The sequence below is a fragment of the Equus asinus genome, chromosome 20 (genome assembly GCF_041296235.1).
Source record: "Equus asinus isolate D_3611 breed Donkey chromosome 20, EquAss-T2T_v2, whole genome shotgun sequence".
Taxonomy (NCBI): Eukaryota; Metazoa; Chordata; class Mammalia; order Perissodactyla; family Equidae; genus Equus; species Equus asinus.
The window spans coordinates 53332824-53354722 of NC_091809.1; the positions used below are offsets into that span (position 1 = coordinate 53332824).

The window sequence follows — 21899 nt, forward strand, 5'->3', positions numbered from 1 at the left end:
AGACTGGTCAGCAGTGTCGAACAGGACATAGAGGTCGAGTATGTGGAGAACTAATGTATCTGTTGGCTTTAACAATAAGGAGATTGCTAGTGACCTTAGTAAGAGCAGTTTCAGTAGAGTGTTCATGATTGAAGCCAGATTGTGGTAGACAAGGGGCAGTGGATGCAAGCTATGGAAAGGAAGGATAGTAAATATAGACAGTTCTCTAAAGTTTGGCTGTGGAAAAGAAAAAAAAACAAAACCTAGATGTAGGGAAACATGGGTTTATAGGCATGTTCTTTAAAAGATGGAAAAGGATTTATTTTAATTTTTTTATTGACTCTACAAATTTTTGAGTACCTCTTCAGTTCTGGCACTGGGCGTGTAGTGGTAAGCAACATGGATGTGGTTTTTGCCCTCTGTAACACAGACAAGTATATATGATAAGATATGTAGGCAGGGGACAGTAAATATGTCCCGTGTCATAAATGATGGAGTAAAGATCCTAAGACAATGGAGAGAGAAGTCATTTAAAAGCCCAGATAGACAGATTTAAAGTCAAGTTGAACAAATTAGTCTTGGGTATGAAGAAGGACTCCTTTGTTCTGGACAGAACAACCAGAGGGTGGGAATCTTTGGATACCTGCAAACTAGTTATGCAGATTAATGATGCAAGTACATTATGCAAAATGCAAATAAATGAGATTTGAAATGCAGGATATAAAAGCTAAAACATAAATCTTAATGGCATCTAATTTAATTAACCCATACTTTCAGGTTTGGTTAACATCATGGTACCAGCAGTTGGCTGCACTGATCAGGCCCACAAAGCTGATTGTATTCCTCTTGGTGAGCACAGAGTATAGAGAGAATATGAAGATATAGCAAGAGAATATAAAGATAAGAAAAATGTGGAAGCATAAGTACTCTAGGGAGAAAGACAAAACTCCTCTCCCCAAAAGCAAGAGCCTAAAAGAGAAGGGAGCAGTGTGTAATAGGAACGTAATGGTCCGAGACCCCATTAAGGAATCCACTCTAAATAGTAACTTGTCCAAGGGAAGATTCCATCCTAAGATTCCTTTATACTGCCAAGAAATCCCTAGGTTTCATGTAAAATATTTACATAGTAGAACAATAATATTTTAACACCACAGCTTTTGCTATCAGTAAAGTAGGATCTGAGGATTCACCAATAAAGATGGATAGTTATTGTTATATGACCCAAAGAGAATAGAAATACATAATCTATAGTTTACATAGCAGGTAAATTATATGCATGTTGAATTTGCTGATTTGGTGTTAAAATGTTAGTGGTAGAAAATAAGAATGTTTGTTTGCTTATATTGCTTATTTTAGCATAAGGGACACTGGAAGGATACAAAAGAAACTAATAAGTTTTGGAGGGCATGGGGTCATGAAAAAAGTATGACTTTTTACTTGTATCCTTTTAACACAACTTAGCCTCTGAGAAAAGTAAATACATAAAGTAAAAGAACAATGAAGGCCTTTGAATTCTGATTTTCGATCTGTTCTTCTCTTAATTTTTCTGTTAATAATGAGAAAGTCATTTTTTGGTCTAATGTTTTATTCATTTGAAACATTTGCATTCCCGTAAACTATCTGTTTAATAACTATTTTAAAAACGTGTTATTTAAAGTAATATCAGGATCTTGGAAACATTATTTTGAGATAATTGTGGATTCACATGCAATTGTAAAAAATAATAGATCCTGTGTATCCTTCTCCCAACCTTCCCTAATGGTAACGTCTTGCATAACTTTACTACAATATCACAACCAAGACATTGACGTTGATACAATCCACCAACCTTACTCAGATGTCCTCAGTTTCACATGTAGTCATTTGTGTGTGTGTATTTGTTAGTTCTGTGCAATTTTATCATGTGTATAGATTTGTATGACAACCACTACAGTCAAGGTACTGAATGATTCTAGACTTCTAAAAGAGTATTGATTTTGAATCATCAAGGCATTTTCAAAGATTTTTTTCTCCTATAGAGTTTTGGAACAACACAAACTGACAAAAGAACAGTGGGAAGAAAGAATACAGAACTGGCATGAAGAACATAGGGGAATGCTAAGGTATTTGAGTGGGTATTTTCTTAAGTATTTTTCCTCAAATTAAAGTATTTTTATTTCATAACATTAATATATCAGATTATCTCCAAAAGATCATTTGACTTATATGAATCAACATAAAGCACTAAATTTTAATCCCAAGTATTTTTGTAATTTGTTTGATATTAGAAACTCACTTAAATATATTACAGTAAGTTTTATCTCAACAGGGAAGATTCTATGATGGAATACTTGAAGATTGCACAAGATCTAGAAATGTATGGAGTCAACTATTTTGAAATAAAAAACAAAAAGGGAACTGAATTGTGGCTAGGCGTTGATGCTTTGGGTCTGAATATTTATGAGCATGATGACAAGTAAGTAAATTTGTTGCATAGTGAACTAGTGGTCTTTATGGCTTTAATCTTCTGTTCTGTTTGGAAAAGTTTTTTTGGCTTGGTTGCCTTTCCTCCTTTCTTATTCTCAAATTAAAGATTAATTAATGTTCAGGTATCATATTTCCATTTTCTCAACATCTTGCAGTTTCAGAGTTTTACTTCTCAGTGTATTTACCACATGGGATGGTTCACTTTTATTTAAAGCATGCTTCTTGATCTCTTGTGAGTTTGTGTCTAGTAATTTAATTAAAATTTGTTCCCTCAGGAGGTGAAGAATAATTCCCTAAATGTTATGCCTGGCATGTAGGTTGAATTTGAAAATAACATATAAAGAAATCAGGAGCAGTGAGACAATATAATTAATAGATATATAATTTATTGTATTTTATAACACCTTTTTTGAATATTTATCTTAATAGGAATTGTTTTGAATGTTTTTAGACATCAATAAAATAGAATATCCCTGTATTAAGCATATTGAACAGTGTAATTTTATTTTGAAATTGACCAGGTATTAATTTTTGTATTAATATAAAATACATCAGATTCTTATAGCACTTTTCAGGAATAATAGCCACAATTGCTTTATACCTTTGTTTAATTTATTTGCCATATCACATAAGCATTCCAAGTCTATGCCAGTAATGCCTTCTCCTGAGGTATTTCTCTTTATTCTGGGTTGGCTCTAGAATTTTAGTTTCATTATTACATATATCTAATAAAATACGCATTTCTAAGCCTATACAATGACTCCAAAGGAGAGCATTTTACTGATTTTTGCTCTGATACCTTTTTTCATTTATGTTACAAAGCAAGTGAAAATGCTATATCATTAAGAAGAGAAAATTTTGAACTTTTTAAAAAGCAAAAATGACTTCAAGACTAATTTTTGTGGACAAAATCTTTTCTCTTTCTTTATTTTGAAAATTCTTGAGTTTGTTTCTATTAGAGTACCCATTATAGATATGGATACAGGTGAAGATGGGGAAGATGAGAGGGAATTGGCTCAGGGTGAGAGGGATTGGGGATTGTGGACCAAGGGGACTTTGGTCTTAGCTGTAATGGTTCAGTTTCTTTTTATGATAAGAGTGTATTTATCTATTACTTAAATTTCCAAAACAATTTTTTAAAAATTCAAAGTAGAGTACAACTTTAAAAGCTTAGTTTGGTTCTCTTATCGGCTCTGCTACTAATTACCCTCTGTGACCCTGGTCAGGTTATTAACTCTGAAATTCATAGAAGCCAGGCTCACCTCTTAGGATTGTTGTGAGAATTATATGAAGAGATTACTTTAGAATTTTTCAAAGTAGCATGTAAATATAGTGTACTATTATCTTTAAAAGATTGTGTTTTAGGGGCTGGCCCCATGGCCGAGTGGTTAAGTTCGCGCGCTCCGCTGCAGGTGGTCCAGTGTTTCGTCAGTTCGAATCCTAGGCGCAGACATGACACTGCTCATCGAACCACGCTGAGGCAGCGTCCCACATGCCACAACTAGAAGGACCCACAACGAAGAATATCCAACTATGTACCAGGGGGCTTTGCGGAGAAAAAGGAAATAATAAAAAAATCTTTAAAAAAAAAAAGAAAAAAGATTGTGTTTTAGCAATCTCTTTTTTAACAGATAACTTTGACTTATCTCAGTGGCCATTTGAGGGCAGTATAACACATGCATATTGAGTACAGAATGTTTTCTGTAGAAAAAATTATTCACTGTGCTGCAGGTTCTAGTCTGCTTAAGAATTAAAAAGACTATAAATAGGTAGACATTCATGCTCTGTTATCAGAAGACTGACAAAAGATGTCTTTTGAGCAGCATAGGTGTCACAGTCATTTCACACTCTTGTTATTGGACAACAGTGACACATTTAGTCACAAAAGGTGAAAATAATGTGAAAGACAGAAACAAAACTACTAGTTCCAATCTGATTCCCTAAATCTTTGTCTGTAGGGTGGTAAATGGGGACAACTGTTGTATAATCTTAGAGTTGAAATTCTAGCTCTACCATTTATCCAAACATTTGTGTATGTGAGTGTTTAAAATTTTTTTATGGAGATTTAATTCACATACTATAAATTTAATCCTTTTAAAGTATACTGAAAGTTTAGTGTTTTGTTATATTCACAGATATCCAAACATTTTAATTTTTGTGGACAAAATCTTCTTTTTCTTTATTTTGAAAATTATTGAAATAATAATGAAATAATGAAACTAAAACTGAACATAGGAAGGAAATAAGATTTTTTTATACTTAGTAACTTAGTCCATAATTCACATGAAAATTTATAAAGGCTTTCTTTTTTCCCCTCTCTTCTTAAACATATTTAAACTGATAGTTGTAGCAGCTTGAGTCTACATAGAGCTGGTGCAAACCCCACATTCTAGTTCCTTTTTTTTCTAGGTAATTTTAGGAAAATAAGTATAGTGCTTTCAAGGTTCATGACACATTTATGAAGTCTTTGGCTAGTTATTCTTTATTTTATGTGATTTAATTTATCAAATTTCTCCTTAAAAGATAAGATCACCAGTGTGTTAGGAGTCAGTTAATACACTCTGAAAGTCTGGAAGTCTTTAAGACTACTCATTCAGTTAAATTGGCCCCAAAAAAGTTATTATGAATTTTGTCTATGGTTTCCTGCTTTTAATTAAAGGGATGCTTTTATTTTTTAAGGTTAACACCTAAAATTGGTTTTCCCTGGAGTGAAATCAGAAATATTTCATTTAATGACAAAAAATTTGTTATAAAGCCAATCGACAAAAAGGCACCTGTAAGTAAAATTCTTTTACATGTTTTATGTATTAACTCTAAATTTCTGCCACTTTGCTGTGATATCACTTGAAGAATGGCATTTTTCATTTATTGGATTGCTCCTGAGGAACATTCTCTTTCCATAGTTTAACTTTCCCAGTCAGGAAGTAATGAATGTTATGAAAAATACAAGGTTTTAATTAACTTTTTACAACATATTAGAGTTTTATTTTACGAAGTAGGTAATATTTATTAGGAGGTGGTTGAAAACAATCACCATTTCCCTAAGAAGCAATTAAAAAAAACTTGTTTGTTGGTGACTAGAAATGTATCAGAGGTAGCCCTATTCTAATTAATGGTTTATAGTGTTTTGCATTATGAACTTGGTGTTTCTGTAACTCGAAGCCTTAAACTTAAGCAATCTGTTTAAATAGATTCTTTGATTCCTCTAGTGTCAAGTATACTCTAGTATTCAATTAGTTATTGAAAAGACAAAAAGATAAGGAGAACATTTCCAGGTTAAAAAACTTGACAGCCCTGAACAAACAACCAATTTTGGGATTAATGGCAAAAGGCAAAACAAACAGAAGTTCTTCCTCTGAGGTGAAGGAACCGATGCTCATCGTTAGTTTGGAGAAGAAAAAAGAATAAATGACATTTAATGTGTTAGGTTAAGATCATTAGCCTCTCCACAAGACTGGTAGGGAAGGAAAAGGTGAGGAACCAGTCATGTGAAGGCATGGCATACTCACTATGAGTTACGAAGCTTTATGATTTCTAAACTATATGCAATATGACAGAATTCATACCACATATTGAAGTTTAGTACAGGTTATTGTGAGAGAGACTATCCTTCAGGAAGATACTAAATTCAGAATACTTTATGTTTAGGATTTTGTTTTTTATGCACCTCGTCTGAGAATCAACAAGCGGATTTTGGCATTATGTATGGGAAACCATGAACTGTACATGCGAAGAAGGAAGCCTGATACCATTGAAGTACAACAGATGAAGGCCCAGGCTAGGGAGGAGAAACACCAGAAGCAGCTGGAGAGGTACGGGATTTACAGCCTTCCATTCTTAAAAGGAGTAAGCTATCTAAAATTTAAGAATGCCCAGTTTCTTTAACTTTGAATTTACATTTTTACGTTATTTTCATTGTATTAAAATTGAATGGCAGTATTATCACTGTTCTCTTCTAAAATAACTATAATTTTCAAGTTAGAAATCTTTGACAGATATTTCTGAGAAAGTAGATTTTCATGATTTCACTGATTTGCTTTTCTTTTATCATGCTTTTCACTCACAGACATTGGTTTGTATGTAGTAGTTTGAAATTTTCAAGTGTGTTTTGCTAGTGACTTGTATTTCTTAATTTTTCAGGATAAGAATGTGCTGAATATTTTGCTTTGAAACAGTGTCAGTGTCATCATAGAACTCAAGTGAAAAGTTACTGTACAGAGTGGAATAATACCAGTACTCTCTACCAAGGACACTGATCTTTTTAGCAAAAAACATGGTTCACTTAGACTTTCGAAAAAAGATACTGTTAAATATATTAAATTGAGAGTTTTTGAAATGGAAAGATATTGAATAAAATCCTTGTTGAGCCTGGAACCAGAATACTGGGTCCAGCAACATACTTCTCAAATCTGATTCTAGATCAGTTTACACTTTATACTTTCTTCGAAAAAATTCAAGAGGCCAAACTAAAGTTAACCTTTAATGAGAACATCTTTGTAGAATAACAAGATAATCTAAGAAATAGAATAGATCCTAAAGAAAAAAAATTGAGGAACTCTAAACATTTATAAACTTACATATTTCAAACATATGGAAAATAACATGATTTGAACCTAATAATTAAATAGACCCTCTGCTACATATAATTTTGCTGCCTATATTTGTAACGTTTGTATTTAATGATGTATTTTTTTCTTAAATGTTCTAGGTAATTCAGATATTTTATTAATTCAGATTGCTTCCCTCAAGTTGTGTGCCTTAGAGAAGTTTGCTGCATCACAAAACATTTTTTATATAGTCATGAAACTTGCTAGTAATTCCTCACCCCACCATTAAAGATACTGAGTTGGATTGTTACTTTGTGCTCTGTCGTTTTTTTACTGCTCTCATGTGGCTTAGGATCACATTGTGGCTCTAGTCTTTTTTTTTTGGAACAACACTCATCAAGGAAAGACAATTTTTTTTTCTGCTTTATCTCCCCGGTACATAGTTGTATATCTTAGTTGCAGGTCCTTCTAGTTGTGGCATGTGGGACGCCGTCTCAAAGTGGCCTGACGAGCGGTGCCATGTCCGCGCCCAGGATCCGAACAGGCGAAACCCTGGGCTCCCGCAGCGGAGTGCATGAACTTAACCACTCGGCCACGGGGCCGGCCCCTGTGGCTCTAGTCTTAATGTGCTTTTTAAAATAGTTCTTTGTTGGCTTTACTTTCTATATATTCTTATCTATCATAGCCTTTCCATCTGCTTCTCAAAGACAAAGATTTTTTTTCCTTCCTCCCACCCTCACCTTCTTTCTCCCTTCCCATCCTGTCTTTCAGGTCTCCCATCATGAGTTAAATGATAAATTCTCTCTCATATTCATCACTCCATAATATGTCCTAACTGTTCTGCTTGTCTGTAATGTTGATATATTATTTACATTCTTAACTTAAATATATTTGTCTATTTGTCCTTTATTTCTCACACACAGAGAGGAGTGCTGTGTGGCTTCTAGTATATGTAGTATGATTAATAAGTACTGTTTGGTGATGGTGCTGTATTTGAGTTACTCTAAGGCTTAAATGAAAGTGGAAGACTTTTAAGTTTCTTTTTTGACACAAATAACAGTGCTGTGGTTCTTGTCTTGGATAAATTTTAGAACCTTTCATTAGCAAGCATTTATTGGCTGTCTTGTACACAGTAGGAATTCGCTAGCTGTTTAATTCATTTGCATGCCTAGAGGATGTTTTATATTAGTCTAGCTACAGAGTGATTTGGCAGATCTTTCAGAAATGGCATGCCAAGTCTTCATTTATTCCTTGAGTTATAGGTCAGAGAGACAAATGACAACTGTATATGTGGAAACAGTTTTGGTCAAGCCCATTGGCAAAGTAGCCAGCAGACATACTTGGGGAATGCTCAGAGATATGCTGTCTGTGCTGCTGGAATCTCTGGGGCTAGAACAGTAGTTGGGAAGGGGCAGCAAGGAAGCCTCTTGCCCTACAGTACTTTGGTATATGTGGCCATATTCTCTCCCCATAGCTCTTACAACTTTGGAATTTTTGCAGTGAAATGAGATTATATACCATGGGTTGTTGGTCTCTGTAGTCTGTGCTCTTAAGTTATTTACATCCAAATTGAATAATGACTCATTCTGTAATTCCTAAATATTTTTTTGTGTGGGTAAAATTGTTACCAAATTTAAAAACTGAGACCCTCAGATTTACTATTTAGAGTCAGATATCCACGCGCCAGTTGTAGGTTAGCTGTGGGATATTCTGTGTCATGACTGGCTGCCTATATCACTAGGACACAGCTGGTGCCACACAAAGAATACAGGCTTTGAAACTAGATAAGTCTGGATTTGAATCCTCTTTCTAACATTGTTGAACAAGTAATTTCTGAGCCACTCTTCGCTTACTCTTAATATGAAAATAACAGTTCTATCTTCAAGAGTTTTTGTGAGAAATAATGACAGTGGTACACAAACATTTAGTGAAGTGCCTGGTACTTAATAAATAGTAGCTATTATAATTTTTGTGTGTGTGTGTGAGGAAGATTGGCCCTGAGCTAACATCTGGTGCCAGTCTTCCTCTTGTTGCTTGAGGAAAATTGTTGCTGAGCTAACATCTGTGCCAGTCTTCCTCTGTTTTATGTGGGATGCTGCCACAGTGTAGCTTGATGAGCGGTGCTAGATCTGCGCCCGGGGTCCGAACCTGTGAACTCTGGGCTGCTGAAGTGGAGCACAGAACCCAACCACTACACCATCGGGCTGGCCCCTATAATAATTATTAATATTATTAATATAGTCTGAATAGAAGTTGAGTATAAATTAGTTTTTGATCTTCACTTAAGAAAAATGTAATTGGGCTCATCTGGTAGTCTTTAAAAAGTAAGATATTGTAAAATATTTTTTATGAGTTGTACAGATAATTGATAGTTTATTAATATGTTATTTACATTCTTGAAATAGAACAGCTTGGTCAAATGAGTGTTTCCAAACCCAGACTCTACATAAAAATGTTTATGTCTGTGGTTTAGAGTAATCACCAGAGGCTTCATGGGGGGAGTGGGACCTTCCTAAGGCTTGGAAGTTAGAAATAGGCTTAAGAGTTAGAGAGAAGGGGAAGATACTTTCAGAAGAGGAAGCCACCATAAGCAAATGTGTAGAGAGAAAGAATATACACAGCATGCCTAGGGGCCAGTGAACCATGTTGGTCCTCCTGAGTGAACAGTGTTGGGAGCAGAGCAAGCGCTTCCAGTTTCATAAGGGAGACAAGACAGGCCTGCCCAAACTAGGGACCACTAAGGGATGTGGAGAGCCAAAGGCATTTGTGTCAATTGAATGGAGTGTTAGTTGGTGGTGGCTGTAGTCAGGGGAGAATTCTTATAAGATGTGAGACACAAGCCTCATAAGAGTGCAGCAGAATAAACTTTGCAAAATGATTTAAATGTTGTAATCAAGTTAAATATCTGCTGTAAGTTTATTTCATTTTTCAGTATGAAGACTAACCTTCCCTGCCCCCGCCCCCAACTTGCTTGTGGCCAGGTTACCTTCAGTCTTTTTTCCTGCTTCCATATATCCTTACGTCCTCCATCCTTGAGGAAGAACAAATGAAACATCAATTGGGAAAAGCTAAATAAAACCAGCAACCGTCTCCAGAGGGGACCATATATGTGCCAGAGCTGGACCTGGAAGGTTCTGAGTTCATGGATATTTTTGCCTTCGGGTCTTGAGATCTGGTTTGTGTGAGTCTTTGTGAAGTGTCTCAGGGCCTCAGGGAAGGAAAGAGGAAGCTAACTGTCTTGCGGATCTGTGGCAGCACTAGATGTGATTGAGCAGAGGCTGGCATGTGGTCGGGTGGGCTAATCAGTGGTCTGGGGTGACAGGCAGGCTGGCATGGAAACGAGTAGCTCATACTGCCAATTGCTTGAAAAGTACTGTGCTTGTGCTTTCATGAACAGCCTGCTTTTTCAGCTTTCTAAAGAAGGCAGAAAGGGGACTAGCCTCAGTGGCGGCCCCCAGGCCCTTTTGCTCAAGGAAATTAGGAACTCAAGCATTCTTTTAGGCCTCTATCGCTCATGTTTTCTAGAGGGGTGGGGGCTCCCAAGTCCTTAGATCTCTTTGCCTGTATGTCCTCTGTAGATTGAAATAGGATAGGAAGAAAGAGGTGAAGGTGCTCCATTCAGAATGAGCCCAAGTCTTGAGGTGGGGGCGGGGTTAGTTGTTGACTCTTCCTCCTGGCTGTTGAGAAAGTACCTTGTAGGGAACTCCAGAACAGAGGGAGAGCTCTCCCCGCATGAATGAACTCCAGGCCCTGGATTCTTAAATGCTTGAAGATTCACTAAAACCAGTAGGGGAGGTGTGGTGCCCCTTAGACTTCATGTTTTGTCTTAAGTGCACTGGAGGACACCGTCAGTTATCTGTCTTACCTCTTGCTGGCTTGTCACAGCCCTACCGGTTTGCCCCAAAGCTGGATTCTCTTTCAGTGTTGGGGGCAGATAGGTATCTAGGAGCTGCAGGAATTTTTAAGTTTATGTTTATAGGGTAAGGAAAAAAAACTTTGATGATAAAACTTTGCCACTAAGTTTATTAGAGACTGGAAGTTGAGAAGCTACGTGATTTTGTGCCTGAAATTCAGAATTGACACCAGATGGCAGTGATGTCTTTTTTGACAACATTTAGATATACTCAGATAAGTTTCATAGATGAAATCATATTGCTTTTTTTTTTTACTAAAAAAAAAAATTTATTTCTGTTAAAGTAATGGGAATATTGAATATTGATTAAACCTAAGTAGACAATATTATCTGATAGTTAACATAGTGTCTCCTCTAACTCTTTTCTTTATAATCTTTATATTTCTGGCTCTCAGCATAGACTCTGACCTGTGGTAGGCTCTTGGTAGGTGTTTGATGAATGAATTTGGCTATATTAAAAGAAGCAGTCACAGGCTCATGGAAGATGCAGGTACATGATGGAGGCAGTCTTCCCCACCGAGCTCTCATGAAGATCTTTTTAAACAGCATTAGATACCTACCATCATTCGAATGGAATTGTCAAAGGAGATTAAACCTGTTTGCCAACTTATATCTAAGCATAAATTGGTACTACCTTAGAAATTAAACTTGTATTAATTTGTTGTTAATGATTGAAAATTGTTGCCCTCTCAGGTTATTTTACTGTTTAAAGTGAAACAGCCTTGTGTGCTCCCTTCAAGCCTTTGTTATTTCCCGCAATGGAAGGCTGCTGCTAATCTAAAGAAGGCATTTTCTTGGGTATGGCAACTGTGCAGTTAATTCCTTTTGTGCCAGCGTATAATTGATTGTCAAAGTTCATTGACTATACAAGTGATAAATCTCCCATTTTTTTCCCCCTACTCAAGTCTGCTTTAGAAACATGCTTTGCACACAAGGGATGTGTTTGACAGTTTTACTTTCCTAGCAGTTTTTAAATTTGTCCTTTGAGAATTTTCCTAAAATGACTGTTATTAATTTTTTTAACAGTCATTGACTATATTTATTGTGACCCCACAGTAAGACATACATTGTAATCCAGTATATGTATATATAACAGAGTAGTCCTATATTTTTAACTGTATGATTTTTTGAACACAGCTAAATATAATGAAACTGTTAAAATGTTTGTGCTTTAGTTTCTTCTTAGTTGATTCAGTTAGTACTTAGGTTTCATGTGAAAATTTCTATTTATTAATTTGTAACATGGCACTTGCAATTCCTTTTAAGGGCGCAATTAGAAAATGAAAAGAAGAAAAGAGAAATAGCAGAAAAAGAAAAGGAAAGAATAGAACGTGAAAAGGAAGAGCTAATGGAACGTCTAAGGCAAATTGAAGAACAGACAATGAAAGCCCAGAAAGGTAAATTTCTTTTTGACATTGGATTCAAAATTGTTGCTCTGTGGTCAGATAATAGTATTTCCTAACCACTATTAAATCTTATTTGTCTTATGTAAAATAATTACATCTATTTGTCAAATTAATGCTTAGTGGACTCAGATCATAAACATGTTTCATTATTCAACTATACAATGCTTATGTGTTCTTTCTCTTTCATTTAAATAATCAAATATTTTCATGTGCACTCTTATATATTGTAAATCACTGTATGTATTTATTTTATTTACTCCTACTATTCAGGGTTCCATCAACAAAAATATATTTTCAGTACTTTCTGGCATTTAAACAAAAGCATTTATGCAGTGCTTTATGGATATTTAAGTACTTTAAGTCATCTAAGTAATTTAAGGCATTTTAAGTTATTCTCACTATATAAACTCCTTTGAAACTCAGTCTCTAAATTTGATTTCAGTATCTTAAAAAAATACACAACATATAGAAGAGTTGTGGGTTTTTTGGTTGTTTTTGGTAATATGTTTAGGAGAACCTATTTCCTAGAGTATGTAAACCAAAATGCTACAGTGTATAGAAAGAATACATTGGGTTTAGAGATTGTCGTTTATATTAACTCTAGAATATTCTACTTTCAAACATCAAATAGAAGACAAAACAAAAAAGATAGCAAAATAAGATGTTTTCCTCCTTCCTAAGCAGTAGGATCTTGAGGGTAACATGAAATCTATGCTATTTATAAAACTAGAATTAATACCTGCTTTCCTGACAACTAGTAGAATCAGCTACTAGTTCTGCTGGAATTAGAATAAGGTTATTAGTCTACTTAACGTTTATTAAATAATAAACCTTATTCAAGGTTTATTTTCATTTCTTAGACCAGCTTACCATGTTGGAGCAATGCTCTTTAACAGTCAGTAGAATAATTTGCACATGATACTAGAAGAGGAGTCACAAAGATTGCTATAAATCCACAAATTGGTTTATCATTCCAATTTTAAGAGGATTGTAAATAATATTTCTAAGAGAAAAAAATAGGAAAAAACCTGGGTTTTATTCTAACTCATTAGAAGCCTCACTTCTCAGAGCTCGAAAAGACCTAGAAAGTATTTAGTTCAAAGCGCAGGGATAGTAAAGAGGCTTGTTTGTAGGCCACAACATGAAGGGCAGAAATTGTTTCCTGAATCCCAACCTGATGCTCTTTCTACCACTTTAGATGCCTTTTTCATCAATTAAAGCAGACGTTCTTGAAGCGCTTATTTTGCTGAGTTTTAGGATACAAATATACAGCATGCATGGGAGTGAAGTCTGTGTGGTTGGCAGAAATAAGATCTATACATAAATATTAATAAAGGGAGATAATGTGTACCAGGTGCCGTGTGAATAGCATAAGCAGTACTTTTATAGGAAGAAGGCTTTAAAAGAATCTGGAATGTACTAAAGTGTGTTTTTAAAAAGGGAAGTTTAAAGAAATTTATGACAGTCTGATTTTAAAGAAAAGATTGAATGATAGCACTTTTTCATTTACGTAATACCTTTTCTGAGAGAATAGCTACTTACTAAATCTTTCAATCTTATTTATTTAGGATGTGTAATAAAAGTATTAATGATTTACACACAGAAAACTACTCAAGTAAAGCACTTAAAAACATAAGGAAGATAGAACATAAGACAGAATATAGAGCATCCCTATCAAGACAGTGTCACATCAGTCCTCTTAAGGCAGAGGACACAATCTGTTTTTTTGTTTTTTTCCCCTAATAATAAAGCTTTCCCAGGCTGTCCTAAAATCTGCATGATTGTCTTGTAATTTATGCTAAATTTGCATTCAAATGCAGTAACTCTGGCCATCTAAGCCATGATATTTAGTAGATGAACATATAATTTTTTCTTGAGAAGAAACTTTTCTATACTTCATTATTGTCATTTTATTTTTTAATTCTTTTATTGAAGTCATTATTATTTGAAATGTCACAAATCATTAAATAGAACCATTCTACCATTTTGCTTTTCCATAATTCATCATTGTTAAATTATTTATCTTTCTTTATCATTTTTTAACCATCTTAAGATATATTAATGACTGTATTTGAAGTATAATACAGCCAGACTTGCATTCAGTTACTATTCCAACAGATATCAAAGTGAATTCCCACCTTCAAACAGACACACCACAGGAAAGAGTTGGGGTATGGTGATTTCACTCATTCTGGATACTTATTAAGTACCTAGTGTGTACGAGGCTCTGTTCTAGGTATCGGGGTACTGGGCTGAACAGATAAGGTTCCTGCTGTCAGGTGGCTTACACTTTATTAGGGAACGACAGCAATTAAATTAACATATAATAAAAATCATTTTATGTAGTTTTAAGAGCTTTGAAGGAAATAAGCATGATAATGTGATAAAAGGAGTAGTTGTGAGTAGGAAGGGGTTGTCCTCTTTAGGTATACATTGTTTACAGATAGGAGCCAAGTTTTAATTCTGTCATTTACTTAAAATATGACCATAAGCAAGTCATTTTAACCTCTTGATTTTCTTAGATTCCTAATTTCTCAAATGGAAGTAAATAATCTCCAACTTAGTTTTCTGAGATTTTTTTGAAATTTGTAGTTACATTAAAAAATTTTTTTCCATTGTGCTATAGCATACGTAATGTGCGTACCTCTTAGCTGTAAGGCTCAATGAATTTTTACAAAGTGAATTTATTCCTGTAACTACCCAGAACAGGATACAGAACATTACCTGCACTTAGGGAGTCTCCCTTGTGTCCCTTCCCAGTCACTCTTTCACCCCAAATGTGACTTATATTCTGATTTATATCATCATAGAGTTTAATCTTGCCTATTTTTTTCTCTGTCGTCTTTTTCTTTTTTTTTTTTTGAGGAAGATTAGCCCTGAGCGAACATCCGTGCCCATTTTCCTCTACCCCATACATGGGATGCTTGCCACTGTATGGCTTGATGAGTGGTGCTTAGGTTCACACCCTGGATCTGAACCTGTGAACCCTGGGCTGCCGAAGGAGAACGTGTGAACTTAACTCCTATTCTACCGGGCTGGCCCCTTCCCTATTTTTTTCTAATAGCTTTGTTGAGATGTTCACATACCACACAATTACCCATTTAAAGTGTACAATTTAATGGCTTTTATTAAATTCACAGAGTTGTGCAACCATCACTATAACTTTAGAACGATTTCATCACCCCTAAAAGAAATACCAACCCATTGGCAGTCACTCCCATTTCTTCCCAGTTGTCCCTCCCCCAACCCTAGGCAACTCCTGATTTACTTTCTCTCTCTCTAAGCTTGCCTGAACATTTCATATGAATGGAATCATGCAAAATGTGGTCTTTTGTGACTGTCTTTCACTGAGCATAATGGTTTCAAGGTTCATCCATGTTATAGCATGTGTCAAGCACTTCATTCTTTTTTATTGCTGAATAATATTCCATTTTGTGGATATACTACGTTTTACTTATTCATCTTTTGTTGGACATTTGGGTTGTTTCTACTGTTTGGCTATTGTGAATATGCTGCTATGAACATTTAAGTACTGGTTATTGTGTATTTGTATGTTTTCATTTCTTTGGGATATAAACCTGAGAGTGGAATTGCTGGGTCATATGGTAACTCTATGTTTAACTTTTTGAGGAACTGCCAAACTGTTTTCTGAAGTGACTGTACCATTTTACATTCCCACCAGCAATGTATAGTTTCTCTATATCCTCACCAACACTTGTTGATGTTTGTCTTTTGGATTATAGTCATCCTAATGGGTATGAAGTGGTAACTCATTGTGATTTTCTTTTTCTATTTTATTTTTTATTGAGATTATGATAGTTTACAACCTTGTGAAATTTCAGTTGTACATTGTTTGTCAGTCATGTTGTAGGTGCACCACTTCACCCTTTGTGCCTGCCCCCACCCCCCCTTTCTCCTGGTAACCAGTAATCTGTTCTCTTTGTCTACATGTTTAACTTCCACATATGAGTAGAGTCATACAGAGATTGTCTTTCTCTATCTGGCTTATTTCACTTAACATAATACCCTCAAGGTCCATCCATGTTGTTGTGAATAGGACGATTTTATCCTTTTTTGTGGCTGAGTAGTATTCCATTGTGTATATATACCATATTTTCTTTATCCAATCATCAGTTGATGGGCACTTAGGTTGCTTCCACGTCTTGGCTCTTGTGAGTATTGCTGCAGTGAACAAAGGGGTGCATGGGACTTTTGAAATTGCTGATTTCAAGTTCTTTGGATAGGTACCCAGTAGTGAGATGGCTGGGTCATATGGTATTTCTAATTTTAATTTTTTGAGAAATCTCCATACTGTTTTCCATAGTGACTACACCAGTTTGCATTCCCACCAGCAGTGTATGAGGGTTCCTTTTTCTCCACAACCTCTCCAACATTTGTTACTTTTTGTTTTGGTTATTTTTGCCATTCTAATAGGTGTAAGGTGATATCTTAGTGTAGTTTTGATTTGCGTTTCCCTGATGATCAGTGATGCTGAACATCTTTTCATGTGCCTATTGGCCATCTGTGTATCTTCTTTGGAGAAATGTCTCTTATGTCCCCTGCCCATTTTTTGATCAGGTTGTTTGATTATTTGTTATTGAGTTGTGTGAGTTCTTTGTATAGTATGGAGATTAACCCTTTGTCGGATATCTGGCTTGCAAATGTTTTTTTCCCAATTGGTGGGTTGTTTTTTTGTTTCAATCCTGTTTTCCCTTTCCTTGAAGAAGCTCTTTAGTCTGATGAAGTCCCATTTGTTTATTCTTTCTATTGTTTCCCTTGTCTGAGAAGACATGGTGTCCGAAAAGATCCTTTTGATATTGATGTCAAAGAGTGTACTGCCTATATTTTCTTCTAGAAGCCTTATGGTTTCAGGTCTTACCTTTAGGTCTTTGATCCATTTTGAGTTTATTTTTGTGAGTGGTGAAAAAGAATGGTCAATTTTCATTCTTTTACATGTGGCTGTCCAGTTTTCCCAGCACCATTTGTTGAAGAAACTTTCTTTTCTCCATTGTATGCCCTCAGCTCCTTTGTTGAAGATTAGCTGTCCATAGATGTGTGGTTTTATTTCTGGGCTTTCAATTCTGTTCCATTGATCTGTGGACCTGATTTTGTACAGTACCATGCTGTTTTGATTACTGTAGCTTTGTAGTATGTTTTGAAGTCAGGAGTTGTGATGCCTTCAGCTTTGTTCTTTTTTCTCAGGACTGCTTTAGCAATTTGGGGTCTTTTGTTGCCCCATATGAATTTTAGGATTCCTTGTTCTATTTCTGTAAAGAATGTCATTGGGATTCTGGTTGGGATAGCGTTGAATCTGTAGATTGCTTTAGGTAGTATGGACATTTTAACTATGTTTATTCTTCCAATCCATGTGCATGGAATGTCTTTCCATCTCTTTATGTCATCAGTTTCTTTCAGGAAGGTCTTGTAGTTTTTGTTGTATGGGTCTATCACTTCCTTGGTTAAATTTACCCCAAGGTATTGTATTCTTTTTGTTGCGATTGTGAATGGTATTATGTTCTTGAGTTCTTTTTCTGTTAGTTCGTTATTAGAGTATAGAAATGCTACTGATTTATGTAAGTTGATTTTATACCCTGCAACTTTGCTGTAGTTGTTGATTATTTCTAATAGTTTTCCAGTGGATTCTTCAGGGTTTTCTATATATAAGATCATGTCATCTGCAAACAGCAAGAGTTTTGCTTCTTCATTGCCTATTTGGATTCCTTTTATTTTCTTTTTCCTGCCTAATTGCTCTGGCCAAAACCTCCAGTACTATGTTGAATAAGAGTGGTGAGAGTGGACACCCTTGTCGTGTTCCTGTTCTCAGAGGCATGGCTTTCAGTTTATGTTTGTGGGCTTTATTTTATATATCAGTCAACTAGATGGAAAAAATGAACCATAAGAAAAGTTTGGTAGGTTAGCTTGATATCCAAGTTTTAGAAGGCAGATTCTAAGTGAATAATCCTAGAATTCAGCTCTGGTAACATCCATTGTTAATATATGTTTCTTCTTTATGGTCAAATAGCCTCATAGAAGTTTTACAATATTTAAAGCCTAACCAGAGTCATTTTCCTTCCTAACTGTCTCAAAACCTCCCAAGTCTTAACTGCAGTTATTTAAATTAATTCTGACCAAGACCAACAAAATTAAGAATAGTAAGGAGAAGTGTGTATGTTAGTTAGCTTTCAAAGCTCATGACTTACAAATTTTGCTTTTCCTCTTCTCTATAGTGTGCAGAAAGCGAGAGTCATTCTTTCTAAGACATTGTACCCTCTTAATAGGTGGCATTCTATTGTCTTCTGTCACAAAACGTCCTTGTTATTAACCAAGACTTGTCAGAATAATATTTAAATAAACTCATTTAAAAACTTTTGGCTTTGTGCTAGTGATATTTTCCTTTCTCATTTAACTCATTAGAATAAGAAAAGAGAATTGTGTGTGTGATCTGTACACTTAAGGATTAAAATCTGTGTCATTCATCTGCAGATATTAATTTTCTTCATGCCTGAGGAATGGCTGTGTACTAATAACTCAAAATTTTCAGTAATTCATATAATTCACATCAAAATTCCTATATTGAATTAGAATTATTATTTTCAATCTTAATGTCATGAGCTTATTTATCTGATACTTAGTTTAAGATAAGTAAAAACTTATGTAAGTTTTAAAGTGTGTTATTTTATAGATTTTTGGAACAGATGGCAAGTTGTTGAGAATAAAACTTTGGAGAGATTTTTATTTCCCCCCCGGGGAAGATTCGCCCTAAGCTAACATCTGTTGCCAATCTTTCTCCTTATTTCTTCCTCCCCATGCCCTTCCAAAAGCCCCAGTACATAGTCATGTATAGTTGTAAGGTCTTTTGGTTCTTCCATATGAGCTGCCACCACAGCATGGCTAATGACAGACAGGTGGTGTGGTTCTTCACCTGGGAACTGAAACCCAGGCTGCCAAGGCAGAGCGCACTGAACTTTAACTGCTAGGCCATCAGGGCTGGCTCTGGAAAGAGATTTTTTTTTCTTTTTCTTTTTTTTTTTTGAGGAAGATTAGCTCTGAGCTAACATATGCTGCCAGTCCTCCTCTTTTTGCTGAGGAAGACTGGCCCTGAGCTAGCATGTATCCCCATCTTCCTCTACTTTATATGTGGGATGCGTACCACAGCATGGCTTGCCAAGTGGTGCATAGGTCCGCACCCAGCATCCGAATCGGTGAACCCTGGACCGCTGAAGCAGAACTTGCGCACTTAACCGCTGCGCCACCCAGCTGGCCTGGAAAGAGTATTTTTTAAAAAATAAAATAGAGGATGTGCTTCTAGCTTTATGACATAACTTGAATTACAGAGGGTTTTCATTTCTTCATATTTAATTATGTAATAGATTTTTTTTAATTGTTAGGCTTTTGCCAAGTTAAAAACAAGGTAAGTGTTCATTTGTAGTTGTGCTAATTCTTAGAAGCTGTACAGATTAGATTCCTTGCTACTATTTTGGCTTCTTTTGATATTGAGAATAATTGGAATTAAACATTGTTTTGTGGGATATACATATATTTGACAGAACTAGAAGAACAGACTCGAAAAGCTCTGGAACTGGACCAGGAACGAAAACGAGCGAAAGAAGAAGCAGAAAGGCTTGAAAAGGAGCGTCGAGCTGCTGAAGAGGCCAAGTCTGCTATAGCAAAACAAGCTGCCGACCAGATGAAAAATCAGGAGCAGCTAGTAAGGCGCCTGTCTTAGTTCTGCCTTAGAGAAAAAGAATAATTTAGACAAAAGCATGGAGTGAACCTTGCAAGACTGAGTATATTATACCTTCTGGAAAGCAAACCAAAGATACAAGTAACTTAATAATAAAGGGTGGAAATAAACCTAGAAATTCTATTTCTGCCTTTTAAAAAAAAACTAAAAGCAAAACAGAATAAAAGATAAGTGGAATCTGTTGCTGACAAAAGATTCTGATTCACTTAAACTTTGCATAAGCCACTGGCGTGTTTTGCTTTAGATAAATTGACAATATGTTCTAACTCCTGTAAGATAACTGTAGGCCATAATTGATTGGGTTTTTTGTTTGTTTGGTGGACTTGCAAATAATGAGTATTATGACACTTAGAAGATCCTGGATTTAAATATTGGTTCAAGCATTTACTTGATGTGTGCCTCAGATCCCCCCTTTTGAAAAAGGAGTAATACCACCTAATAGGATTGTTGGGGAATCAAATGAGATTATTTGACAAAATGCTCTTTATAAAGCATTATATAAATACAATTTTTTCTTTTGTAGGCTTTAGCAAATATATTATTGATAAAAGTTAAAAAGTAGCTCCTAAGTTGCACATTTTAAGTTCCCCCTACTGAAACAGAAATAACTAGTCTGTAGATTAATAATTTTCTTTTACTTTGCCTCCTTATTAGCTCCTTAGACCTATTGTAAATATTTATGATTTTAAAGAAATATTACCATTTTTTAAAATGGAAGTCTGTCTAAGAAAAACATGTAAAACAGCCCAAGATTGTACATTAAAGCTTTGACGACTTAATATAAATTATTGGAAATATATTAAGCTTTTTAGTGTTGGTAATTATCTTGTTCATTTTAGGCAGCAGAACTTGCTGAATTCACTGCCAAGATTGCACTTCTAGAGGAAGCCAAGAAGAAAAAGGAAGAGGAAGCTACTGAGTGGCAGCACAAAGTAATGATTTGTTTGTTCATTCACTGTCATTTATTGAATACCCATTTTGTACCCAGCAGTATGCTGAATTTATAGAGTTGAGTATAAGATACTGTCACAATTTGGAGGGGAAGAGATATCTGTGTGTATTGTAGTAAATATTAATCTATTGATTTAAGCTGAGTACTTTGGGAATACAAAAGAGGTGATTAATTTCTGTGGGAATGAGGCAGGTGTTGGGGAAGCCCTTATAAGTTAAAGGTGGGTCTTGAATAAAATAAATTCAATTTTGAGGTAGGAAAGATTGGGAGTGGTTAGAGACTGAAAAGACAGTCATTCCAGACAGGGGAACTGAATGAGTATAGGAAGTATGACAGATGTGAGGACAACCAGTAAGTGAGCAAAGCTTAGACTATAGGTTCAGAAATTTTGGGAGATGTGGCTGGAAAGTTAGAGAGGAAATTAGGTTGTGAAAGGCTTTAAATAAATGCCCTGCTAAGCAAGATTATGGGGAGTATTTGTAGACATTGGGCTCTGAAGGTTTCAAAACAGGATTGTAGTGTGATCAGGTATGATTTTATAAAAATAACTTAGCAATCAGTTTGAAGGATGGATTGGGATGATGGGTAGGATTACTTACGAGCTAAAGACCCAAAGCTAGGATGTAACAGAGTAAAGACGAACAGGAATTGTTGAGAGACATTTTGTGGTAAACTCAAAAGGGTGTGGCAACCAAATGATCGGATATAAAGTTGAATTAGAGGGATGCAGTGAAGATGATACTGAGATTTCTAATATGAGTTTCCAAGTAGATGAAACCACTGTTGTCTGAAATAGCACACAAGTGAAAAATCAGGCTTTAGTTGGAGGCCTGGGGGATTTTAAAATCATAAGAGTTTAATTCAAACTTTAAATAACATTAACTCTTAAATG

The 21899-nt window shown here is 35.4% G+C and overlaps 1 protein-coding gene across 2 annotated transcripts in view; it reads left to right on the forward strand.

Annotated features, from left to right (window-relative positions):
• The window catches only part of RDX (radixin), an 85210-nt gene that overhangs the window by 33411 nt on the left and 29900 nt on the right, over positions 1-21899 (forward strand). For both annotated transcript variants that reach the window (XM_044751941.2, XM_044751940.2), the window contains exons 6-12: positions 1998-2081; positions 2288-2434; positions 5125-5221; positions 6094-6257; positions 12172-12302; positions 19859-20019; positions 20895-20987. In XM_044751941.2, coding sequence (XP_044607876.1) covers positions 1998-2081; positions 2288-2434; positions 5125-5221; positions 6094-6257; positions 12172-12302; positions 19859-20019; positions 20895-20987 — 877 coding nt within the window. The remainder of the gene's footprint in view (positions 1-1997; positions 2082-2287; positions 2435-5124; positions 5222-6093; positions 6258-12171; positions 12303-19858; positions 20020-20894; positions 20988-21899) is intronic.